The following is a 25,762-nucleotide window of genomic DNA, read 5'->3' as shown; positions in this document are numbered from 1 at the left end:
GACCTTTATTATGAAATGTTGAGATTTGGCCCCCCCGCCCCATCCTACATAATATTGCATAATCACTTCCGGTTCATTGACAGACGAGAAGCCGTTCGTTCTTCTGCTCGCACTTGTAGTTGTAGTTGGTTACACAGGCCTTTCAAAGATGCCGTCTCCTCTTCTGAATGTTGCGTTATTGTCCTCTTTTCAGTTTTTGTTTTCTTTGTCGTATTTGCATAAGGTTGTAGCCCTATCAGAAGCACACGGACGAGGTAAGTCTAGGACGAACACTAGTCTCTGCTGCCAGTACCATAAATAATGTATAACATTGATTGACACATTATTATATATCGCTATACGTTACCTTAGCCCCGGCTATCTTCATACAAATAATGATAATACTTTAATATTCACTTCGCACAAGCTTGTTATTTGAATGCAATGTTTGCAGAACTATTTTGTCATGTATGCTGAATGATCTGAGCCAGGTAGATTGCAGTATATAGTCGACTCGTCTCTCGTCAAACAGTATTCCTTCCTCAATGCCAACATCATTTTATATTTCTGTTATAATATAATTGAGTTGTAACTTCTTGATACACAGTCAACTAGCAACGAGGAACCATTCTTTCTCTTTTTTCCCTAGCCGACTTGGCTAAGTAGTTACAAATGATATTCAAGTCATCTCTACCCATGGCCTGGTATTGAATTACCATCTATTCAGCTTTATTTGCTCTCGTAGAAGTGCTAGTGTACAGTTTCCAGGAAATTCTCCCTTCCCGTCAAAGCCATATTGTAGTAGACCATGCAGACACACCCTGGCCTAGTAATACAACACCTGGCGGATGCATAAAGCCAGGGTATTGATGGGACTCTTGTCTTTCACAGGTTTTGGAGACCACATCCACTGGAGGACGATGTACGATGGGACGAAGGAGGCGGAGGCCAGGTGAATGATATTGTCTGCGCTCTAGGCTTAAGTGTTGATGGGTGTAGGACTGCAACACAAACGGGAAGCTTACAGCAGGAATCTCTTGAATCTTGGATACCGCAGAGTTGGGCACAACGCTGCTATAACTGCTATTTCTTATTATTATAAGATTATTATTATTTTATTTGTGCAAGTTCCCATTAACCGCAATAATGGTGTGCAGGCTCAATCTGAAATTATACCATCATGGAAACAAGGGCTTAATGTTGCTTTTATATATATATATATATATTCCATAGCTCTTTTTAAGTTGACAATGACACAAAGAAGTCTAGATGGATCACATGGCCATGCTGATGCTACAAGTGGAAAGGACAAGTGAAATTACAAGGTCCAGATATTTCAATGACAAAAACAGAGTTAATGTAGATATTTGAGTCCCAAAAAAGACGCAAATGAAATATTGCATTAATACTGCAATCCTGTGGTGGTTTATTGCTCTAATATAAGGAGGATTCCAGACAGAAACAACTATATTGATCTGCCCACTTATTTAGAGGCAGGCGGCCTTGGATCTGATGTACGATTGAGATGTTGACTCTGTAAAGTTTGACTGACTTCATGTGTATTGTTTTTGCAGTGGGCTGCCAATTATGGTTATCATCCACAAGACCTGGTGTGGAGCCTGCAAAGGTAGAATACCCTTCTGTCTTCCTCCACTCAGTAAAAGGCAGATTGTGTACTGGACTCTAATGTCCTAATGTGAAGAGTATGAGGTGCTATAGCTGTTTATCACACCTTTTTGATCTTAGTAGACTACTTCAAACTGGAAATGGTAACTACAGATGAGGTACTCAAAAAACTGAGCGCCCTCCAACCGAACAAGGCCACAGGCCATGACAACATCCCCTCCAAATTCCTCAGAGACTCAGCAGCCGCCATCGCACCAGTCATCACACACATAATAAACCTCTCCATAAAACAGGGACACGTCCCCAAGGACTTCAAAATTGCGAGAGTAACACCCCTGCACAAAAAGGGCAGCAAATTAGACCTAGGCAACTACCGCCCTGTTTCTATCCTTACATCCATCTCGAAAGTCATGGAAAAAATTGTATACGAACAGATCGAAAAGTACCTTGCGGAAAAAAAATCTGATCTACGAATTCCAATCTGGCTTCAGAACATCCCACTCCACTGACACATGCCTTCTCTATTTGAACGACCACATCAAACAAGAGGTGGACGTGGGCAAATACTGCGGCATGGTCATGCTGGACCTACAAAAGGCCTTCGACACTGTCAATCACTCCATTCTGATTGACAAGCTAAAAGCAATTGGTTTTGATAGTCTATCAGTGAGCTGGATACAATCCTACCTGGAGGGGAGAGAACAGATGGTGGAGGTAAACGGTACCCTATCCCCCCCCTCACAGTGAGCTGTGGTGTTCCACAAGGAAGCATACTAGGACCGCTACTTTTCCTAATTTATGCAAATGACATGTCGTCAGCTTGTGACTGCAACTTGTTCCTGTTTGCGGACGACTCAGCCCTGCTGGTCTCTGACAAGAACAAGTTACAGGTTGAAAAAGCCCTCAGCTCGGAACTAGGCAAAATCTGAATATGGCTCGCCGACAACAAACTATCATTACACATGGGCAAAACAGAGTCCATTCTCTTCGGTTCAAATAACAAACTCAGCAAGACCGACGGCTTCTCGGTTACAGTGGGTGACAATATTGTCACAAGGAAAGATGAAATTACCTACCTGGGTTCCATCCTAGAGGCTAATCTATCCTGTGACAAAATGGCATCCAATGTAATAAAAAAAAGTCAACCAACGAACTCGATTCTTGTACCGGATCTCCTCCCTGGTAAACAAGAATACCCTGAAGACTCTGGCAGGAGCACTCATTCAAGGGTACTACGACTATGCTTGCACCTCATGGTACCAAAGCACCTCAAAGGCACTAAAAAACAAATGACAAACATCTCAAAACAAGCTAGTCAGACTACTGCTTGACCTGACTCCTAGAACCCACCTCACCCCTGCCCACTTTGACAACCTAGGATGGCTTAGAGTAGACGACAGAGTACAGCAACTTGCAATGGGCCTGGTCTACAAGATACACTATGCGACCAAGGTACCCATGTACATGTCAAAATACTTCCCAAAGGTCAGTGAATACCACGATCACAACACCAGAGGGAGCTACACAAATCATGTTAAACCCAGATTCGGCTCAAACAAGGGACTAAACACGTTTCGCAATTATGCCACATCAATGTGGAACGCCCTACCCAAAGCTGTAAAGGAATGTGAATCACTACCCACTTTCAAAAACACTCTGAAAGAACACCTACGGGAGACTGCAATTCAAAACTGGCCCCTACAAATGTCCTAACCCAGTTGTACAGTAAATGACCAAGTATGGCTTTGTCAGTATTCCAATGTACAGTGTACAGTGTCCCCCAACCCCCCCCCCCCCCCCCCCCCCCCCCAAATGTACAGCACCCACCCAACCTCCTCCAATGTACAGTTTCGACGTCAAATGTATATACACTTTTTCTGGACACTTTTTGTATCACAAACAGTACTGTATTTGCTAATCTGATATGTCATAAATGTATAGATGTAGCAGTACTGTCTATCTGTATGTCATATATGTTATGATGAATTGAAAATGGGGGACCCTGATGTAAACAAGACGAAAGTCTTTCTCTGGTCTGCATCCCCTTAACAATTGTATGTATTGAGGCTTGAGCTGTACTGTACTGTACCCATTCTGCAATCTGTTAATTAACTTTTCAATCAATCAATCAAGTACAAACAGGTTAAGCTTTTCAGATATGCCTATCTTCAGACTATCAAGTGTTATTGTGAGTATAGGGGCGTTACAACACTCCCTGTAGCAAATAAAGGACACAACTGTGCCAATTAAAGGGAAACAAAAAATGTCATCAGCTACGATTCTATTGACATGTCTGACAAATGAGTGTCACCATTACATTTAGTCATTACATGTAACACATGCTTAGCGTGTACATTTAGTCATTTAGCTGACACTTTTATCCAAAGTGACTTACAAGTTCTGTACAACAAGTCAGCAGGAAGGGTACAACTCTGGCAGCTAAGGCTAAGTAAATTTGTTAGACAAATGGGGTTGAACCTGAGTGCTACACTCTGAGTGCATAGTAGTATAGACATTTATAGTAGGTAGTGATATAGGCGGCTTAGTAGCAAAGTGCATAATACTAGACAGTAAGGTTAGTAGTTTTTTGTCCTTCATTTCAGATATTGATTGAGGAAGTGTGTACTATTTAGAAAGATTGCATGTGTTATTTGTGCAACAAATGCTTCCCAAGATGTGTTTCCATTTACCTGTTCACAAACGGACAATAGCAATACGAATGCAGAACGGTCCTCCACTCTGTCATGCATCAAACGTCATGGCAACAGCATCACATAACAGTTCCGGGAGGTGGCGTCCCCCAGGTTCACGGAGACCCCTGTGGTTTAATCACTTAGGAATGTCCCACCAGAAAGCACATTGCCACTGTGCTTTACAAACCTGTCACATCGTAGGTGAATTAGCCGGAATGAGTATCCCGGCGGAAACATTCACAGGTGCATTTCTGCAGGATGGTGATGAGGGTCAATATAATGATGCAGGGAGTTGGATAATCACGAGACATGGCAGGTGAAACTACTCGGCATGTGGTTTATCTAGAGCAGTGGTGCCCAACCAGTCGATCGCGATCGACAGGTAGATCGCGGGCTGATGTCAAGTAGATCTTGATTAATAAAATTTGATTATTAAATTTTTTATTTTTTTTTGCTAAATCAACTCTTCCTCTCCTTTGTTAACTACAACAAGCAATGCTGTTTGTTATTTAAGATGAGGTCGGACTCGGCACTGACAGATTTGTGTTCATTATGCTGCTTTTATAAAGCCTCAAATGACGGCTTACAATATACAATTTTGGCTGGTAGCTCTCGGGCTAGGTGGTAAATAAAAAAGTAGATCTTGGTTCAAAAAAGGTTGGCCACCCCTGATCTAGAGTGTACTGCACACTGGGGTTCATTCTAATCACCAAAACCTGCACGGACTATACCGTATATCATGCCAGTTAGGGTACCTTCCTTGTGTGTACTGCACCTTGTGTATACTGTTTACTTTTACTCATAGTATACATTCAGATTCAAATTATTTATTGCCATATGTATAATATATCCGATAGGGCATACAGACCATCATCTGCACCTTTGTTTAGAGTTTATTTTTCTCGTATTTTTTTTATTCAGATCTAATCTTATTACCTATATTTGTGTCTTTCTACTATTACCCTGCCATACCTGTAACTACCCTCCCCATGCTGCTATGATGCCCGAATTTCCCCAGAGGGGACAATAAAGAAATATATTATCTAGCTCTTATGTCCATATGTGGAAACAGTAAGGTCCCAATTTGTGGCAAATGCACCATCAGGATGATCAGAGGACAGAAAGTATTGTGGTGGAACATGACCTTTTGTCTTCATTAAGTTATTCTTTTCTCCCCAAAACAATTTCCATCATCAAATGTCGCAAAAAGCAGTGAACGAAAATGAAATGCACTTTTGTCTTAACAATTTCTTTCTGAAAACAAATAGCAGTTTCCATTAGACATACCGTGATGTGCTTATGCTTTTATTGATCAAATCTGTCAATGGAAACAGAGCTACTGTAGTTAATGTTGTTTTGTTCACTTATTGGTGTATTAGGGAACACACTCAAAACACAAGTCACAAAAATGCCAAATAGACTGTCAGTGTCGGCTGATATACTGGTGCAGTGGTGCATCCCCAACACCATTAACCATGTTGTTGTTGTTGTTCTCTTCCATCAGCTCTGAAGCCCAAATTCTCTGAGTCCAAGGAGATCTCCGAGTTAGCTCATAACTTTGTGATGATCAACGTGGAGGTGAGTCAATGGTTTGTCCCAGTAAACCTTGTTCACTTGGATGCTAAGAGAAATGATCTGTACAGGGCAGCGTTGCCAGATGGGAAATGTTAAATGATCATCCCAGAGGATAAAATGTTTTCTTATATTCAGTTAATTGTATTGTTTACACTGTTCATTTATATACTGCACCTTGTGTGTATACTGCACCTTGTGTATACTGTTTACTTTTACTCATAGTATATTCAAATTCTTTATCGCCTATATTTATTGTAACGTATAATATAACCGATAGGGCATACAGACCTCATCTTTGTTTACTTTTCTCATTCTCAATTTTATTGCCTATATTTAGGTCTTTCTTCTACTATTACCCTGCCCATACCTGTGCTTTCCCTCCCCATGCTGATATGACACCCAAATCTCCTCAAGGGATCTATAAAGGAATATCTTATTATTATTATTATTATTATTATTATTATTATTATTATTATTAAATTATAGTTGAGGTTTTGTGAGAAATGATCATTTGCAAGTCATAACCAATAGAACGGGTGTACAGAGGGGAAAATGATCGTACAAATACAATAATTATCTGGCAACACTGGGGGTGAGATGTAGACTGTAGTAGACCATCATCTCTCCTTCCCCAACAGGACGAGGAGGAACCCAAGGATGAATCCTACAGCCCTGATGGTGGATACATTCCTAGAATTCTTTTCCTTGGTGAGGACGTGGCTCCTTGTAAAGAAAAAAAAAGTTTTTGGAACAAGCAAAGGATTGTATATGATCTTAATCTCGTCTCGTCGCTACTCCCCCACAGATCCCAGTGGGAAAGTCCACCCTGAAATCACTAACAAAAATGGGAATCCAAACTACAAGTATTTCTACAGCAATGCAGACCACGGTAATGATCTCCTTAAAGGAAGATGAAGGGTCTTCTCCAGAGTCAGACAAGAAGATGGATACCAATTTCCTCTCTGTGCGTTCAGTAATCTATCCAGCTGCAAGCTAGCCTAGTTTAGCACAAATTAATGGAAGCGGATACGGATCAGCTAGCCTAGCTTAAAACTCCGGGAAAGGTGTCCGCTTTTCATTGTGCTGTGCTAGCTTGCAGCTGGATAGCTCTCTACTGAACAGAGATGAAATCTTCTAGTTTGACTGACTCTGGAGAAGACTAAGCTTTTCCCATAATGTTAGCATATTCCTTTAACATCATGCTATAGTGTGTGTTTTATGTCACATACTAGCTCCACTACAAGCATTGCATTGTGTCGCCATCATCAGTCACAGCAATTTGCCGAAGTGGAGCAGAACCATTACTTGTGATGTTCTCTACTATATTCCAAACACTCCAGACATCACATTTCTCAATGAAGATCACAAAGAAGTGCTTCTCCTTCAGACAGGCTGTGTATTCAACCTTAATGTGTGTTCCTGGACAAACTGGCTAAGCATCAGCCCTGGGCCGCACATATCTGAGGCCTTGCCTATAATTGTAGGGCAGGCTGATGATTCTGATATTTGGTTCATAAACTTGCCACACAAATCTGAGGCCTTGCCTATAATTGTAGGCTGATGATTCTGATATTTGGTTCATAAACCTGCCACACAAATCGGAGGCCTTGCCTATAATTGTAGGCTGATTCTGATATTTGGTTCATAAACTTGCCTATAATTGTAGGCTGTTGATTCTGATATTTGGTTCATAAACCTGCCACACAAATCGGAGGCCTTGCCTATAATTGTAGGCTGATTCTGATATTTGGTTCATAAACTTGCCACACAAATCGGAGGCCTTGCCTATAATTGTAGGCTGATGATTCTGATATTTGGTTCATAAACCTGCCACACAAATCGGAGGCCTTGCCTATAATTGTAGGCTGATTCTGATATTTGGTTCATAAACTTGCCACACAAATCGGAGGCCTTGCCTATAATTGTAGGCTGATGATTGATATTTGGTTCATACACTTGCCGTGTCGAGGAGAGCGTGTTTATAAGCAAGGCGTGTGTCTGAAACTCCTCGTCCGCTCTCTCGTCTCACACAGTTGTGTCCGGCATGAAGGAGGCACAGGAGAAGCTGACGGGCGACGCCTACAGGCAGGCTCACGTCGGAGACGAACTATAAGACGACGGAGAGACGGGCGGAAGGCTGCAAGGGCTACTGTTTCCACTCCCCCAGCCGGTGCCCAGAACGGCCCTTTTAACCCTTTCACTACCACACTACCAAAGGGTTAACCCTTTCACTGCGACAATACAGAAGGTTAACCCTTTCACTGCCACACGACAAAGGGTTAACCCTTTCACTACCACACTAACCGTCTGTAGTGTGGTAGTGAAAGGGTTAACAGCCAGTGAGGCTGTGGCTGCTGCACACAGCTGGTTTCACTCCATATTTATGGTTTTCTTCGGTTAAATAATGGTTGTACTCGAGCATGATTGTCGTGTTTATAACACTGTATGGGCAAATCTCAGTCCATCTCGTGAACCAAAGCAAGCCAACCCTTGAGGCTGTGGTGCTGAGGTAATTATTTGTTCCAGTCACAATACAAGGCTTTTAATAAGTTTCATAATTTGTATAGTCCTTTTCTCTCCAATACCGTGCATAGTTGAAATGTACTATACTTGAATAAAAATGCCATATTACCTACGGTCTGTAGAGGTTGATAAAACAACTCAAGCTAGCCCAATAACTGCAGTATTTGATATTAATCCATACCTGCTCAAGGTACTTCATCATATTGGTCAAGATGTCTTTATATACTTAATGTGCTTCCAAATCCTCTACAGAAATATCTGACAATATTAGCTCTCCCCCAATATTAGGGGGGGGGGGGGGGGGCTGTATTTCTATTCTACATTTTTTGTAGTTTGTCGGTGGGGGTGTGTAGCTGTTTTTGAATCGGTATGTCAATTATTTGTTCACTCAAGTTGATTAACATTTATTTTGGGAATTATTCATAGATTAAGTTGATCTGACCGCATGGAATTTGTTCAGCCACTTGTGGAAATGTGACACCAGTATGCAAATTTCTTGCTGACGCGACCTGGTTAAACTTTTCTTTGGAAGGGATGAACCATTTGGGTAAGTGTCTTTTGTTATGCCGTCTTTTATATACATGTACACAGCCAAGTGTGCAAATAAAGTTTGTTGTAACATTGTCTTTTTAATCTTCGTCTTTTCATTCTAAAACAATGTTGGATTAATTACAAGACACAATTTTAATAGTATATCAATTTTTATTATCTAAATTTTCTAAAACAATAGTGATCCCTTGTGGATTGTCAAAACAATATGCAACAATGTGTCTGAAGTTCAGTTAACAATTCTGAAACTCCTGTTTACTTTAACCGATAAAACACTACTAATTGAAGACAATACCAACTGAAAGTATAGTGTAGTTGCAATACGTTAATGTGTGTACGCCCCTGAATTGCAATTGATCACAATTCAAAAAGACATGTCAACAGACTTCCAAGATGGCTGATTTAGGAGGTTTGATGATGGGTCTCGACTTAAAAAATATTTCCCAGCATGCTTTTCATGAAAAAATAAATAAAAAGAGAGAAAGTATCTGTAAACTGCTGAACAATTACATTAAAAAACTGCCATTAAGGGAAGGAATGTTAGTCGAATTTGTGCCGTCACCTTGGCGAAAGGCATAAACTGAATCTGACAATTAAAAACAAACAATTAAACAAAATGGAAAACTATTCTCTCCGTAGGACAAATTCAAGGCTACAAAAAAAAAAAAAAAAAAAACTTCAGATATGAGGGCACAAAGTAGGAATTCAATAAACTTGCATGTCAAACAAGAACACAATACAACTGTCATCAATAGTTTTCCAAAGTGAGATTAAGAAAATAAAAACAGATGGCCTCTAAAAGAGAAAGTGGAGGACAGTGTGTGTGGTCTACTCAACCAAGATATAAGAGATATTGCTATAATTACACTAATTACATAATGTTGCCGTTAGAAAAACAATCTCAGCAGCATTTGACACAAGAAATATAAAAATCTATGCGATAGATTTGATCTGTATGTTCAGAATTTACCACAGTTATAAAGAAGTGCGATTAAAACGGGAGTGAATGATTTACAATAAAAACAAATGTTTTAGGAGGTGTACGTACCGCTTGTAACCAGTGTAAAAAGAACATTGTTCAACTAGGTTTGCTGGGATGGGACAACAAGAGCATGTGCACTTAATACAGTAGAAGAGGATGCTGTCCCTGAAGGGATCTACACAACATCTGGAATGTATCACCAATTCTTAGCCATGTTCCAACGTTGGGAACAGCACTTCCATTCTCTTAGATATCCTACCTAGAATATTAACAGGTGTCAGAAATGCCTCCCGTGGAACTCCCCTCACCACTGTCGCTCCGTTAAGACATTTAGATCCAAGTGCAACAGAGATGTGTTAAGATCTCTCAGTCTACCCCTTTTTTGCACTGGTTTCTAAATCTGTCCAGTTGGCTTAGTGAGGATACGTGCTGCCAGGAGGAAGAGGGTGGTTCAAACTTAATGAGGATACGTGCTGCGAGGAGGAAGATGTTCAAACTTAAAATCGGGCTTGCTTGGCATCTCCGATGGCTCCCCAGACGTCGAAAACAAACTCATCTGGGAAAGCGAAGTCTCCCAGGGCCTCGTCCAGCGCCATGGCAAACTCATCGGGGTTATTCTTGTCACGGCCCACCTCCACCATCGTAGCAGCTGGAGAGGGAAGAGTGAATAAGATAAGATATTCCTTTATTGATCCCTTTGGGGAAATGCGGGCGTCATAGCAGCATGGGAGAGGGGAGGTACAGGTATGGGCAGGGTAATAGTAGAAATACAAATATAGGCAATAAAATTTGATCTGAATATACAGTAAACAACAGGTACCCTAACTGGCATGATATACGTCATACACTGTAGTCCCTGCAGGTTTGGTGAGAGACACACTTAATAACATGTAAACAACCCCTTTAACAAACAAGACGGCCAGTATTACAGGGCTATACTCACTGACAAACATCTACTTACCAAGTTCAGTGTCTCTGATGCCCATGTAGCTCTCCAGGAGGTCGTCTACCTTCTTTACTGCCTTCTCCTCGAACTCTGTTGGCTACAGAAGCCGGGCAAATGTGTTAGTGGACGGAGGGAATTCAAATTTGTTAATGGTGGGGGAATCATCCAACTTGGTTACAATCACCCAAGACGATATAATCGCTCATCTATTGGCCAAGATAATCGAGATAAAACGATTATTGTGCCGCATGCTGTGTTGTCTTGTGTTGTAAATGCAGCGCACCCCGCCCCCCTGAAACTAGACCAAACAATAGTTTCAGATCGCGTTAAGAGGGAGGAAGCCATGGCATGTTTCTCCAGTTATCTTTAAACGTCTTTGGTAACTTGTAGAAGATGACAGAAAAGCAGCCTTTGGTCGAGAAGAAAGGGAAAACAAATTCAGTCATCATATGATGTTCTAAAATCAATGATCAATCGTGTTTAATAATCGTGATTTCAATATCAATCCAAATAATGCTGATTATTTTTCCCATAACGCAGCAGCCTGTAGCATCAATGCAGATTCTCACCAGCTCCTCTACAGTAGCAGGACCCTTGGAGCGGAGTCTCAGAGTTCCTCTCCCCGTTCCTATCTTGTTCTCACTGGCAGGCTTGGCACCCTTTGACCTGGGCTCAAGCATTTCTGTTCAATTTGGAAGAAAAAACATTTTCAGTTAAAAGTTTCCCTTTTAATTTTTTTTTGTAAAATGTTCTAAGAATTCTATCTAACCTCTCGATGGCCGTCAATGGCCAACAGCCGTTTGTGACATCAACATTAGAATGGTCAGTTCTCAGAAATTCTAATCTCGCATGAGACCATTAAAAAGCATTCAGTCCATCCGACCACCCAGCACGGTGTGTCTGTTGTAGCGTAGCCAAGGAAACAATAAAAGAAGGAAGGGTCATCATGTCACTGTATAGCGCATTGGTGCCAAGTGTGGAAACGTTCAGTTCGGCCGACATTGAGTTGAATTACAATTTACAATTCAGTCATTTAGCTGATTCTTTTATCCAAAGTGACTTACAAATTGTGTACAACAAGTCAGCAGGAGCGGTACATCTCTGGCAGCTAAGGGTCAGTGGCATTGTTCCTCAAATAGTGTCGAATTTGAGTGTTTCACAGTGCATAATAGTATAGACATATTAGCAAGATAGTAAAAGGTCACTCAGTAAGTAAGAGGGCTATTTTTCATAAATTTTTCCTTCAGATATTATTTTAGATGTTTGAAGTGGTATGTTTTTAGATGGTGGAAAATTGGCCGGGTTTCAGCTGTCTTGACTGTGGTGGGGAGTTCTTTGGTTGATAAATGGCACATAAACCAATGAATGATAATACAAAAACCAATGTATGATACTACATGGGAATGTTGAATGGGATCAGCCATCTCCTCGTTTATGACCCGTTATTTAAACAGGTTATTACCTCGGATGTCAGAATCATCTGCAATTTGTTGCATTGTGAACTAGTCAACGTTTGATATATCGGTTGATGTATATTTCCTCAGATAGCTTCTATATTTTAAATGTTAATACAGGCTTCAACAGAACTGACACCAAAGTGACAAACTGACACTCTTTCTTAGACTCTTTTTGTATCACAAACAGTACTGTATTTGTAGATCTGGTATGTCATAAATGTCTAGATGTAGCAGTACTGTCTATCTGTATGTCATTATGTTATGATGAATTGAAAATGGGGGACCCTGATGAAAACAAGACGAAAGTCTTTCTCTGGTCTGCATCCCCTTAACAATTGTGTGTATTGAGCTGTACTGTATTGTACCCATTCTGCAATCTGTTAATAACATTTTCAATCAATCAAAGTCTGGCGCCAAGCAGAGCATAGAACACTGGTGTTCTGACATCCCTTCCTTCTTTCATAGTTTCCTTGAGCGTAGCCCGGTCCTCGACTCACCAAAGGCCTTCATGGGCTCCACCAGTTTGAGGGTGAAGGCCTGGTCTCTGGGGAGCTCCTTCAGCATGCGGGCCACCTCGTAGTGCCGCGTGCCCACGATGTATTGCCCGTTGATGCTTTCCACGTGGTCCCCCACGCAGATCACCTTCACTCCGTCCACCACACTGCCCTCCTTGATGCGCTGCCGTACGAGGAAGGAGAGCGGATGGATGGATGAGGGGGGGATTGGAAAGATGATCATATAATACAATTATTATACAAAGTTAATTATTATCTTATATGGATGTTTTTCATCCAAAATTATTCTGGATTATTTGATGTCAAAAGGTGAGCAGCCAAAGCACTTTACAACTTATGCCTCATATTCACCTATTCACTCACACATTCACACACCGACGGCAGAGGCGACCATGCAAGGTGCCCGTCTGCTCATTGGGAGCAGTTAGGGGGTTAAGTGTCTTTCTCAAGGACACTTCGACATGCTGCCAGGAGGAGCGGGAATCGGACCGGGAGCTTTCTGATTACCAGACGACCGCTCTACCTCCTGAGCCACTGTCTCCCATATCTTTATATAAATGCAGTCCATTGTGAAATCCCTCCTCGGGAGAAGAAAAAAAAAAAAAAAAGGAGGGCAAGATTGCGCCTTTTATTTGATGAGGGATTTCAAAAAGCTTTTAAAAACGGAACAGACATTTGAAATGCTAATCTATCCACTTTACCAGCATCAGCCCTGCATGGGTGAGTTTGAGATCTTTTACATAATGATCCATTTCCAAGCTTGTTACCGCAGAGCAGGACAAACTGTGTTGAAGGGCTTCGCTGAACGCTTACAATTCGCCACCAGAGTCATGATGACCGTCTCTCCACATCATCATCTCCACATCATCATCTCAGACACTGTTTATGAATTACTGTGAAACAGCTCCAGGGCTTCAGTACAGTAAATGCTGACCAGTCACTGTGATGTAATGATGCTTCAGCGACACAGGATGGCACATTTGAGCAAAAGCTTTACTGAGAGCAAAACACACGTCATGTTAACCGTGTTAATAAATGTATTTCAGAAATTATCATCCCCTTATGAATAAAAATTGTCTCCCCCCCTGCATTATTTAGTTGTGCATTACATTTGTATTACAAATATTGTGTATATGTACAATTTAATTACCATTTCAATTATTTATTTTAGGCATAAAGGCAAACCAAACATGTTAGCACTTTTGTGTACAAGATTACGGCTGCTGTCTGGGCAAAAAAACACTTTTCTCCATCAGGGTCGACTTTATTTTTTCTAATTTAATAATCAAATCTTTTTTGAAATCATACATTGGTTTTTTTTTTAAATTAGTTTCATGAGCTTTCCAATTCAAAAACAAACATGGAAATCACATAAATTGGGAGTGGCAACCACTGTACCGCATCCCTTGTTTGACCACACACACATGGCCAAGACATTGTTCATTTAAAGGATTCCGGCACTGTGCCGTCAAGATTAACACCTACCTTGATGAAGGCGTAGCCCGCGCCGTTGTCGGTGATGGTGAGACCCAGCGCGTCCTCAGACTTGAACACCTCCACCTCCTTCCGGATCCCCTTGACGTGGGCGAAGATGAAATCCTCCAAACCAATCTGGCCACCCAGCAGCTTCTCCATATCTATCTTGTGGGTGTTCAGCGTGCAGAATAGGATCTGTGCACGTGTACACACACACAAAGGAAGACAGACACACACATACGAAGGAAGACACACACACGAAGGACGACAGAGACACACACACATGAAGGAAGACAGACACACACGAAGGAAGACACACACGAAGGAAGACAGACATGCACACATGAAGGAAGAGACACACACACAAAGGAAGACAGAGACACACGAAGGAAGACACACGAAGGAAGACAGAGATACACACACATGAAGGAAGACAGACACACGAAGGAAGACACACGAAGGAAGACAGAGATACACACACATGAAGGAAGACAGAGACACACACACAAAGGAAGACAGACACACAAAGGAAGACACACGAAGGAAGACAAGACACACACATGAAGGAAGACAGAGACACACACACACAAAGGAAGACAGACACAAACAAGTGTTGAAGTAGTTGAAAAGAAAAATGAGATCACTGTTGAAGCACATGACAATGACATAAGAGACACCTGTGACCTGTAGAATGTTTATCATTCACTGTGTGTATTTTAAAACACTGAAAGGACAGATCTTTAGGCAGCATCCTCTCCTTTTAGCAGTCCCTAGGAGATTTGAATCTATCAGTCAAAGCTGAAAACAGAGCTGGATTTAAAAATAAAAGGTGTTTCATGACAGAACCTCGAGTCAACGTGCTAAATACAGGTTACGAGTTTAACAGGGGGAACTCTGCCTATATTTTGTTTGGGTTCCGTCCACTTATCACCGGGGGCCTCGTCACAGACCATGTTTCCGTGACCACTTTATTTTGAGTCCAGGAGGGCAGGTCCCTTCCTGCGATGAAAAGGACAGCGGAGGTGACCTTTACTGGCTACGCCAGAAAAATAAAAAATCTGGCTCAACACCTTGAAGCTGCCGTCTCTTGGCAGCACGGAGAGGAGAGGAGAGGGGGGGGGAAACACGATCACCAGGAACACGATATACTAGTTGCCTGATTTAAGAGGCCTGGGGTTGGCCGGTGAAAGCCACGGGGGAGGAGCCTGCCGGTGGTGAATCATTTATTCCACCCTAGCTCACCCAGACGGAGCGCACCGAGCTATTAATAAGTTCTCCTTTAATCTCCATTCTTCTACTATCAAAAATAACTCCAGACACCAACACAACACACACACATACAAACAAACAAACACAGACTCACAAACTTGCTCTTAAGTGAGACATATACCGGTAGATGATTTGTAGTATAAATATTCAAAACTGCTGAGTCAGGATTTATCCACAGACTTCCGGGTCGCATATAAAAAGCGGATCGATTTGTGCCGGTTCACCGAGACGGCGACCTCTGTGCGGCCGGCGGAGCGCTGGCAGAGGAACTCTGCCTTATTTGGCCCCCTTTTGTGTACCAACAGGCACTGTGCACACACACATCAGCTGACACAGACACAAGGGTTGCCGTGGGTAACCAGAGTATGAAAGAAAGGGATTAGAAAGGAGGGAGGCTGGGTGTAGGTGGGGGAGTGAAAGAGAGAGGGCAAGAGAGAGAGAGTGAAAGAGTGGAGGAGGAGGAGAGCTGAAGTTGCCGCTCTGCCTGGCTGAGCTCCATGGGCGAGCCACACAGCAAAGCCCCTCGCCCCCTCGGAGAGAGCAGGCCAGGGCGGCATTATTACCCTTACGAGTGCGTGGGAGGAGGTGGCGGTGGACACCTGCCCCCTTGTTACCAAGGTTACCCATCGCTTACATCAACCTCCTTCTCCTCTCCTGGCACGGGAAGGGCTCTGCAGTCTGCACTCCTCTCCTCGTGCTGGAGGTGTCAGCCACAGCGCACGGCTAGGATGCAGTCAGAGCTCTCTCTCTCTCTCTCTCTCTCTCTCTCACACACACACACACACACGTCTCCTTTACCACCACCGCCCTCCCTGACTCACACGGGGTGACAGATGCACCTCCCACTGCCTGAGCCATAAATACTGGCAGGTGCAAGGAGTGGGATCGTCAGTCTGGACGACATGATAATCCAAAACAGGACAGGACTACATAAGTAGGCAGGACAGGTGACTAAAAAAACAAAAAAAACTTCTGATTACTAGTATGTACCTTACTACTATGCTACTATACTTGTACTACCATTACCATACTTGTACTACTATTACCATGCCCATACCCCTCCCCCATGCTGCTATTATGCCTGAATCTCCTCAAGGGGATCAATAAAGGAATATCTTATCTTACTACCTATATCATGCTAATATGTCTATACTAACTATGCACTCAAGAGTGTAACACTCAAGTTTGACACTATTTGTTTGACACACTGACCCTTAGCTGCCAGAGTTGTACCCCATCCTGCTGACTTGTTGTGCACAATTTGTAAGTTTGCTTTGGATAAAAGCGTCAGCTAAATGACTGGATTAAATATTGTGCCACAACTCTTTTTGATCACCTTTGATAATAGTATTCTTAACTCATTGGACGCCAGTCACGATGATAGTCGGGTTAACTCGCCATTGCTTGAGCGCCAATCACGAGTATAGTCGGGTTTCTTTTATTAGCGGTATCCATTCATTTTCATCCATCCAGCCTGATGTTATCGTTGGGAATGGGTCTGAGCTCGCAAAAGGGCAAATACCGCCACCTACGCCTTCCGGCTGGTATTGCACTCCACTGGGAATGGTATAGTTTTTTTTCTGGGACGATCCAAGCCGTGCGGGCGTGGTTTAAATACTCAGGTGAGGTAACCTGATTTCAACGATACATCTGCGAGGGTTGGGGGTTGCCCCCCCCCCCCCCCCTCAATATGCAATGCTGTTGAACGTGGCACGGACCTCCGCGCCCGGTACTTCAAATGGCGATCAGATAATTGGATTATTTCTTTTGCATTACATCAGATACAAGATAAGAACACTATATATAAATTTGATCATTGATCTGATATGTATTTCTACCCCGACCGACGCTGTATCTGTGTGTGTATGTGTGGCTGTTTTCCGTTGGGTGCAGGGGGTGGGGGGCGCCGCGCTACGAGGGCCATTGCATGCTTGCACGAAGAAGGATAATAATGATGATCTAGCGTTGATTTCAGGAAGATTCGATAATCAGCCGAAAAATGACAACGTGTTTTGTGTATTCCACTAAAGGGCTATTATCGCGTCTTTCTCTGGAATTACTAGAAATCACCAAAACTATACTCATATTCAAAACGGTATAAAATGGAAATGTACAGATGAAAAAACAATCCGTTCTGTACATGTTGACTGCAAGCAACTCACTGATAATCGACGGGTGTATTAGACCCATAGCCATAATTTAAGATATATTTTAAGCACTCGCAAATCTCCCAGTCCTCCCATTGATTAAAGCGGTGGTGCTCTAGCGCCCTCTGGCGCACTTAATCGGTGGCGTCCAATGAGTTAAAGTACGTGTGTAATCACGACAACAGCTACAAATCTAGAGGAGAAACTGCCCGTTTGCTCTGTGGTTGTTAGGCCATGGTTGGTTGCAGGCTTGAATTGCCTCAGCGGTAATAGATGGTCTGTAATGAGATGGTGTTGAAGCCTCCAGCCTCGGTAACCAGTTCCTTTCGTAACAAAACTATGTCCACTGTCTTTTCAACAGGCCTTTCAATGGTAGGAATATAGGCTGAAGAGAGAGAGAGAAAGGATAAAAATAAAAGAAACACTTTCACAAATAAAGCAGATTTATTCTGTCCATGATGTCAAACATATCCTAAAACTATACTGCCTTTTACAAATTGGTTTGAAAGTTACAGAGTGAAAGAGTTCATAAGTAAGCTAGTATTAAATAACAATTAAAATGAAAAAAATATCAAGACCTTAGTGAATGATTACCACATCCTAGAAAACCATATTGCAAAGGCCCATTTTCATAATTTCACTGAGCTGTGTCTGTCTGTATTCCATATTTCCTGGAAAGTGTGGCATCATAATGACATCACAGGTTCCAATTCTTTAATCCAATAACTCTCAAAACAATTGAATTTGTACAAGACAGTTTGAAGTCTTGGGATATGTGTGAGGTCATGGGCATAATAAATCGGCTTCATCTTTTTGGTGGAGGGTTCCTTTAATGGCAGGTAGTGGAGAATTATAACGTATATCCATTATAATAATAATAATCTTTTTGCATTTTCATTCAATATCTAGCATATTCTGTGAATGTGATGGTTTCATACAGCAAAAGCTGACCTCATTGAACCGTGGAGGAAGTTGTGGTAGATTTAATTATTCATTACCAGACATGCTATTGAGTAACCTTCTAAATTACGATAAAGGCATCTTTCTCCACAAGGAACAAGACTCATCAGCATTAAAGGTGTTTTAATCATTTACCAAACTGCGGATGTATGAGTACTGTAGGCTGTATCATGTAAAAATATTTTAAGTTTTATATTGTACATCTGAACGTCATAAGAATTTAAGCTTTCCTTACCTACTCTTACTAGTTATGCTGCTGGCCAGTATGACTTACTACTATAGTCTTTATACCTGTATCACTGTACATATTAATACTAAAACTCTGTACATACATGTGATTAGCACTATTATTCAGTAGTACTGTACTAATTGATTTATTTTATACCCAGTTTAATCACCTGTACATTGTATATTACTATTGCACTTTACGGTTACATTTGCACTCTGGTTGGATGCCAAACTTATTTTCGTTGTACTGTACTTGTGCTGTATAATGACAATACATTTGAAAACACTGTTTAGGTGAGAATAGTCGTGTATTTTGTCTTGAAGTGTTCCACAGCTTTTGAGAACATAAAAACCTGTGCGGACAGTTTGCTGACGGCTCACAAGACCAATGAAAGCTCAGTAGGGGAGCGTGAGGGTAGTGCAACAACAATTTGAGGTCAATATCTCTTCCTGTTCCAACAGCATGCTGACAAACACGCCTGTTCCACACACAGGTGACAACAAATATGACAGTAAAACCTTGTCTTCCTTCCCTCTGTATCCTTCTATATATACCTGCATATAACACATATATAGATCTGTATGATAGCATGTACAATAATGCTGTATACTGTATATATACATTTATTCTTACTGTATATAGTGGACATAGATAACATTTCCATTACAATATTTATCCACATATGTCTGTACCTGCAATATAATCCTTTTTACCAGTAGAGTAGATAGATACTATATATCTGTACATACCCCTTACCTACTCTTATTAGATACGCTGCTGGCCAGTATGACTTACCATAGTGTCTTTATACCTGTATCACTGTACATATTAATACTACAACTCTGTACATGTATCCGATAGCACTATTACCTAGTACTAATTTGTATATTTTATACTTAGTTGAATCACCTGTACATTCATACATTGTATATTACTATTGCACATTATAGTTACATTTGCACTCTGATTGGAAGCCAAACTTGTTTTCGTTGTACTGTGCTGTATAACGACAATACATTTCAATCTAATCTAATTTGAATCGAATCTTCCCTTGGTCGTTGTTCTCTCTCGCTCCTTCCCTCCTTCCCGTTAGTGACATCACACTAAACACGTCTCGGGGACGAATAGGAGCTATAGACCTCTGACCACCGCAACACGTTGGGTATTTTGAGCTCATGGGAGAGAGCGGGGGAGGGGGGAAGGGACAGGGACAGGGAAAGGGAGCGCGTGAATGAGTGGTTGGTTATATTGTAGCTACCGCCATCATCAAGGCTCTAATCAACATTCATTAATTTTTATCCCCCCTACCCCCTCCCCCCTCACGGGCTCCATGTAACGCGGAAGTGCAGTGGTCTATCCTTTTTTTTTAAATAAATTGTTGACCTGGCAGCGTCTTACTATCACACATCCTTTGTTGGAAAACCTTTTGTTGTTTCTGTAGCCTGTGTGAAACATGACATACTGTAACGCAAATGTACAGCCTGAAGTAGCATGATCGAGTAATAGTTGTATCGGTTTTGTCGTCTGGACACCAGTGTCGTTAATGAAGCGCATGTAGAGGCCAGAGCTATTGTAAACAACAGAGTCACAGACTGCGGCTCCATCAAGTGGGATTGTTCCTCCTAATCCTCCTGATTCATCAAGAACTGTTTGGCTGTAATTTACAGCCCAACAGTGTAAGCTTGGAATAAGCCAAACAAAATACGACTGCCGCTAAGGGCCTTGGATGCAAGGTTCCTCGAATGGAATTTGACTTAACTCGCTCGCTCTTTCTACAGTGACGGAGAAGCACACTCTTTCAATCAGTAAACAGAGATATTATGACGGCTGTGGTTTGGTCGGAGGTGTATTCAAACTCTAAGCAAATGACCCGTCGCTGGTGGCGAGTCGGTTGAAACGGGTGGACAGACGAGACACGTTGCAACAAGTCACACCGCCACGCCTCGAGGTATACGGCTTTGTGGGGAGAATACACAAGACTTTGACCCGTGTAGTTGGAAGACACAAAAAGATGTCGCCCTTCGCGTCATGACATCGGGCATAGTGTGAACTGAACGCCCCGGGTTTCGGTTAAGCCTAGCAATAGATACTCATAAACCCAGACATGTTGTAATATGTTCTAATTACTGTTTGGAGATAAATGTACAATTCGAGGTAAGCCATGGATACAGAGTAGACCACAACAACATCATTCATTACTTAACTGGAAGAATGCACTCGGTCGAGTACAGACCTCCGCCAAGGCCTAACAATCTCCTCACTTTGCCATTTACTTTCACATGCAACATTTTGTTGGGTAGATGACAGAAACAAGTGTTGCCAATAAAATAAATTCCTATGGTGGTACTTCCTCTAGGGGTCATGTTATTACTCTTCAAGATATGTTGCTCTCAGTTTGACCTGATGATGTCGCAATAGGAAGTGTCATGGGGTGACCAACATAAATATCTCAGTTTCTCCAGGTTTCATGAATGTTCACAGCCAATTTGGTGACTGTATGACTCACACGTCAGGGGATGCACTCATTTATGATGGTGGCGCTAGGGGAAAGGCTGTTGGGGTCATGAATGTGCACATTCATGACATGTAGCCTGATGATGGCACCAGAGGAAAGGTCACAGGGTCACAAAAATAAATGAGTCTTCCTCTCCGAACCCATCGGCTATCATCTTTTGTTCATCTTTTAGCCTCTGGAGTCAGTGGTCAATGTTTTTCAGCACTTCCTGTGTAGCTGCTGGCTGCTCACTTCCAATTTCCAATACACGGGCCAAGACTTCCTCTTCCACGCGCCAGTCATTGTTTACAGTCTGATTAGCAACCAAAGTAATCTTTTTAAAGGCAATTCGTTTCTTTTATTACACGAGTCGAACGTTCCTCCACACAAAACACAAACATCAATACTTTAGGTGTTTTAGATCCAGACGACATTTCAGGCCACAGGTTTTTTATCTTTATTTTATATTATTTATTATCAGGCCAAAAACCCCAGATATTGATTGAAGAGTGTGTTTTAGTCAACGGCGGAAAATTGTTGTCCTGTGGTGGGAAGTTGGTTCCACCATCGTGGAGCGAGGACAGAGAATAGCCTGCTTTGTTTTTTCTATTACTGTTCAAGATTCATATGGGACTTACAAATTGACAAGACGGGAGCACTTACATAACCTCCACCCTGAGCTAGCTTCACCTTGGCGGAGGTAATGAGGCATCCTATCCTTTCAAAAACAATTATGACGTTTGGGTGGTTCCCACAGATTGGATTTGGAGATCATATTACTAATGATATTCCTGTTTCCCTTGAGGTACGTAGCCAGATTTAGCTCAGGTGTTTCTGCCTTTCACTGTACACACTAGGCTCAGTCGTTTTCAGCAGCTGAAATAAAAAACGTCCCGTATAATTATGTTGTAATTACCACAGTGGAGCGTTACATTTCCACCCGACTGCATTTCGATTTTACTGTAGGTGTGGCCTACATGGTTTTGTTGTCTCGCTTAGGAGTGAGAACAGTTGTCAGCAGTATTCCTCAGTGATAAATTAGTAACTAGGTTACATCATGGGAAATCAATTCAGAGCAGGCTGGCAGGTTTAGTCATTATAGCCATAGTGCACAGCCATAGGAGAAGCAACCGTGCATACATTTATATTTGTTTAAAGGAATACACCAACATTATGGGAAATGCTCTACCGTCTTCTCCAGAGACAGACAAGAAGATATTAAGATAAGACACCAATGTCCTCTCTGTGCGTTCAGTAGAAATCTATCCGGCTGCAAGCTAGCCTAATTTAGCACAAATGAATGAAAGTGGATGGACCACTATCCTAGCTTAGAAACCAGCCACCAGCTAGGCTAGTGGTCCGTATCCGCTTCCATTCACGTGCTAAGCCAGGCTAGCTTGCAGCTAGATAGTTTTCTACTGAACACACAGAGAGGACATTGGTATCTATCTTCTTGTCTGACTCTGGAGAAGACGGTTAAGCGCATTTCCCATAACGTTGGGGTGTTCCTTTAAGCATATAAGCATTTGTGTTCAGCAACCTAGTGGAGGAGTAGTAGCATGTGGGGGCGAAAGTGGCTCAGGAGGTAGAGCAGTCGTCGGTTCGATTCCCACTTCTCCCGGGCAGCGTGTCAAAGTGTCCTTGAGCACGACACTTGACCCCTAACTGCGCCCGATGAGCAGGTTGGCACCTTGCATGGTTGCCTCCGCCGTCGGTGTGTGAATTAATGGGTAAAATGTGAGGAACAAATTGTAAAGCGCTTTGGATAAATGCACCATTTACCATTTGTAAATGTGTGTATGGAAACCCCAGAGTTTCTACATCTCCTCTCTCCCAAACTGACAGGGCATGAGTGTGTGCTAATAGTAATGTTTACGGAGGGAGGAGGCGCAGGGTACTGCTGCTCCCCTGGGGAGGTCTGGCTTGGCTGGCAGCAGGCGGGGGGCGTTATCTTACCGATGGATTCTAGGCCATGCCCACTGAGCCGGACGCCAGGGACTTCCTCTGGAAGATGCCATGGAGCGACGGCGATTGACCCACACATACACTTTTGGGGGTGTTGGGGGTGTGTACATCAACAGACGACAGTCATAACGGATGCACTGCCAGTGAACTGATAGCACACACCTCATCTGCAGAACACGCTGCAAGGCCATTTCTGTATTAAAACAAGTTGAGACAGCGCCAGCGAAAAGTCATTATGGTTATATCACTGGGAGGCAGGATGGAACAAATCCCTATTCAGATGCCATTCATTTTGAGCCTTATAAGGACCGGTGTGTCCATCAAGTCAGACGGAATGGTTACAGGGAAGCCCACCCTTCACTGTCACCAGCGTGGGATCCAACGTTTGGGGGGGGGGGGGGGGGGGTCTGTCCCTGGCTGATATCAGGCCGCCTGTCCCCTATCTGGTCCAGCTCAGTCAGGAGGACAAGAGGCAAACATGCCACTCATATCCCTTTAAAAAGAACAGAACAAAGAATCTCTGGCCTTGAGGGAGGACTAGGAAGTGAACGACGGTCCACTTGTTTACATGGGGTCTTCATTTTTGCCCCTTGTAAAAAAAAATGCAATGGTTGGCGTCTGTGAGTGTAATTTAACACCGAAATCCTCCCCCCGCTTCAAAAAGTTTGAGAAAACTTGGGCCAGTTGAATGTGGTCCAAAACCTCGGAAATGAAAACTGACCGCATTGTGGTGGGGGGGGATTATAGGCACGATTAGACTATTTATCCGTTTAAAACAGAAACAGATAACATTGCAATGCGGGTCATTCAATTGGTTTCGGGTAAAACTGCATTTTTCAGGTCAAGTGGAAGCCTATATTTTCACATTAAATTGAGCTGCGTGTGAAACGTCAGGTGCTCCGTGCTTTAGGGTGCGCCTTTTGACGACGCAATCACCGGCTGCGAAGGACAACGTCAACATTTGCCAAGACGATAAGAGAGACACCTGTCAAACTCTTATAATCAAAACCGTGCGTAAAGCACACAACTTACCTCGGGCGGGTTTAAATGAAACGCCAATGCTATTTTCCCGTACAGTTCTTTGACATTAGTAAATCCCTCGATCCTGCCCGTGGGGCTCCCGTGCGCCAGCTGCGTGTGGAACACGAGTTTCGGCCGCAGGTTCGCAGGTGGAGGTGGGAGTCCGGCGCCGCCGTTGACGGCAGATTTGGCGGCGCTTCCACCGGCGTGTTGTCCACCGACCTCCTCATTTTCGACCAGATTTGAGCTCTCTCTCGTCGCCTTGCTTTTCTTTTTTCTTATTCCCAAAGGCATTTTTGGCGTAAATCCGTGTCTGTCCCGCGGCTAGAGCATTGGAGTGGCTACCTGTTGCGAGCCTTCCTTCGTCCTTCCGCACCTCGGCTATAATGCGCGACTTTCTTGGCAGGTTTGACTTTGTTCTTCGACAGTCGCACACACACACACCCCTCTCGCTTGCAAATTAATAATCTAAATATTCAACAGGTAGGTGGCGAATGTGGGACGTCTTCCCCTCCCCCTCCTGTCTACTGTAAACTCTGGCACAGCCCTCTGGTCGTCGACAAACAATAGATACACTGTTTCAACACGCTGGGAACGCACGCGCAGTAGGGGGAATCCTCTATAGGAGATGGGCGCGCACCACAGAGTTCAGCCTTCCACCTGCTGCACACCTTTCCCACAGGCCGGACGCCTGGCTGGACAGCACAGGCAGGCGTCAGCTTGTTATTATAGCAATAATATTTATGTTTTCGATAGGCTGATGTATTAAATCAACTGCATTATTTATATTGTTGGCAACAACAGTTTAGAGCTATGATGAATTGAAAATGGGGGACCCTGATGTAAACAAGACGAAAGTCTTTCTCTGGTCTGCATCCCCTTAACAATTGTATGTATTGAGCTGTACTGTACTGTACCCATTCTGCAATCTGTTAATAAAGTTTTCAATCAATCAATCAATCAATCAATCAATCAATCAGCTGGCATTGTATTCAATTAAATAGGCTACAGAGAGGCTTAAAGTATATATTATTTTGTTAAAATAAGTGGTCTTCATGTTAAAATAATAGCTCTACATTCTGACAGCCATCACTGATATAGAGTGTTTGGTCAGTAACATGGGTCTCCCAGTCCCTCCTGCTCTGCAGTAAACAGAGAATCAATTTTCTAGTATCCTGTTCCCACTTTATCCAACCAGGAGAGATAGCAAAAATACGAAATAAAAACTAGTTTTAAAAGCAAACAAGGGCTTCAAACAAGAACTCTTGAAATAAGTACAAATATCTATAGGGTTCTCTCTCCTGATTGGATAAAGTGAGAAGGGATACCAGAAAATGTATTTTGTGTTTACTGCAGA

The 25,762-nt window shown here is 42.6% G+C and overlaps 2 protein-coding genes across 2 annotated transcripts; one reads left to right on the top strand and one right to left on the bottom strand.

Annotated features, from left to right (window-relative positions):
* The first annotated feature begins 83 nt into the window (after positions 1-83).
* txndc12 (thioredoxin domain containing 12 (endoplasmic reticulum)) lies at positions 84-9,020 on the top strand. The gene is made up of 7 exons (XM_084327276.1): positions 84-254; positions 871-931; positions 1,554-1,606; positions 5,803-5,876; positions 6,512-6,581; positions 6,679-6,762; positions 7,907-9,020. Exons 1-7 carry the CDS (start codon positions 149-151, stop codon positions 7,984-7,986), a joined length of 528 nt encoding a protein of 175 aa, XP_084183402.1. The 5' UTR covers positions 84-148; the 3' UTR covers positions 7,987-9,020.
* A 72-nt stretch (positions 9,021-9,092) lies between these two features.
* gipc2 (GIPC PDZ domain containing family, member 2) lies at positions 9,093-24,955 on the bottom strand. Its single transcript, XM_084327197.1, has 6 exons — positions 24,418-24,955; positions 14,331-14,516; positions 12,828-13,008; positions 11,443-11,555; positions 10,889-10,970; positions 9,093-10,576 (listed from the first exon to the last, which is right to left on the bottom strand). The coding sequence occupies exons 1-6, from the start codon at positions 24,697-24,699 to the stop codon at positions 10,425-10,427; spliced, it is 996 nt and encodes a 331-aa protein (XP_084183323.1). The 5' UTR covers positions 24,700-24,955; the 3' UTR covers positions 9,093-10,424.
* Positions 24,956-25,762: the final 807 nt, after the last annotated feature.

Source organism: Notolepis coatsorum (genome assembly GCF_963971535.1).
Source record: "Notolepis coatsorum genome assembly, chromosome: 13".
NCBI lineage: Eukaryota > Metazoa > Chordata > Actinopteri > Aulopiformes > Paralepididae > Notolepis > Notolepis coatsorum.
Note: the sequence above shows the minus strand (reverse complement) of the source record. Positions and strands in the feature narration are given on the sequence as shown.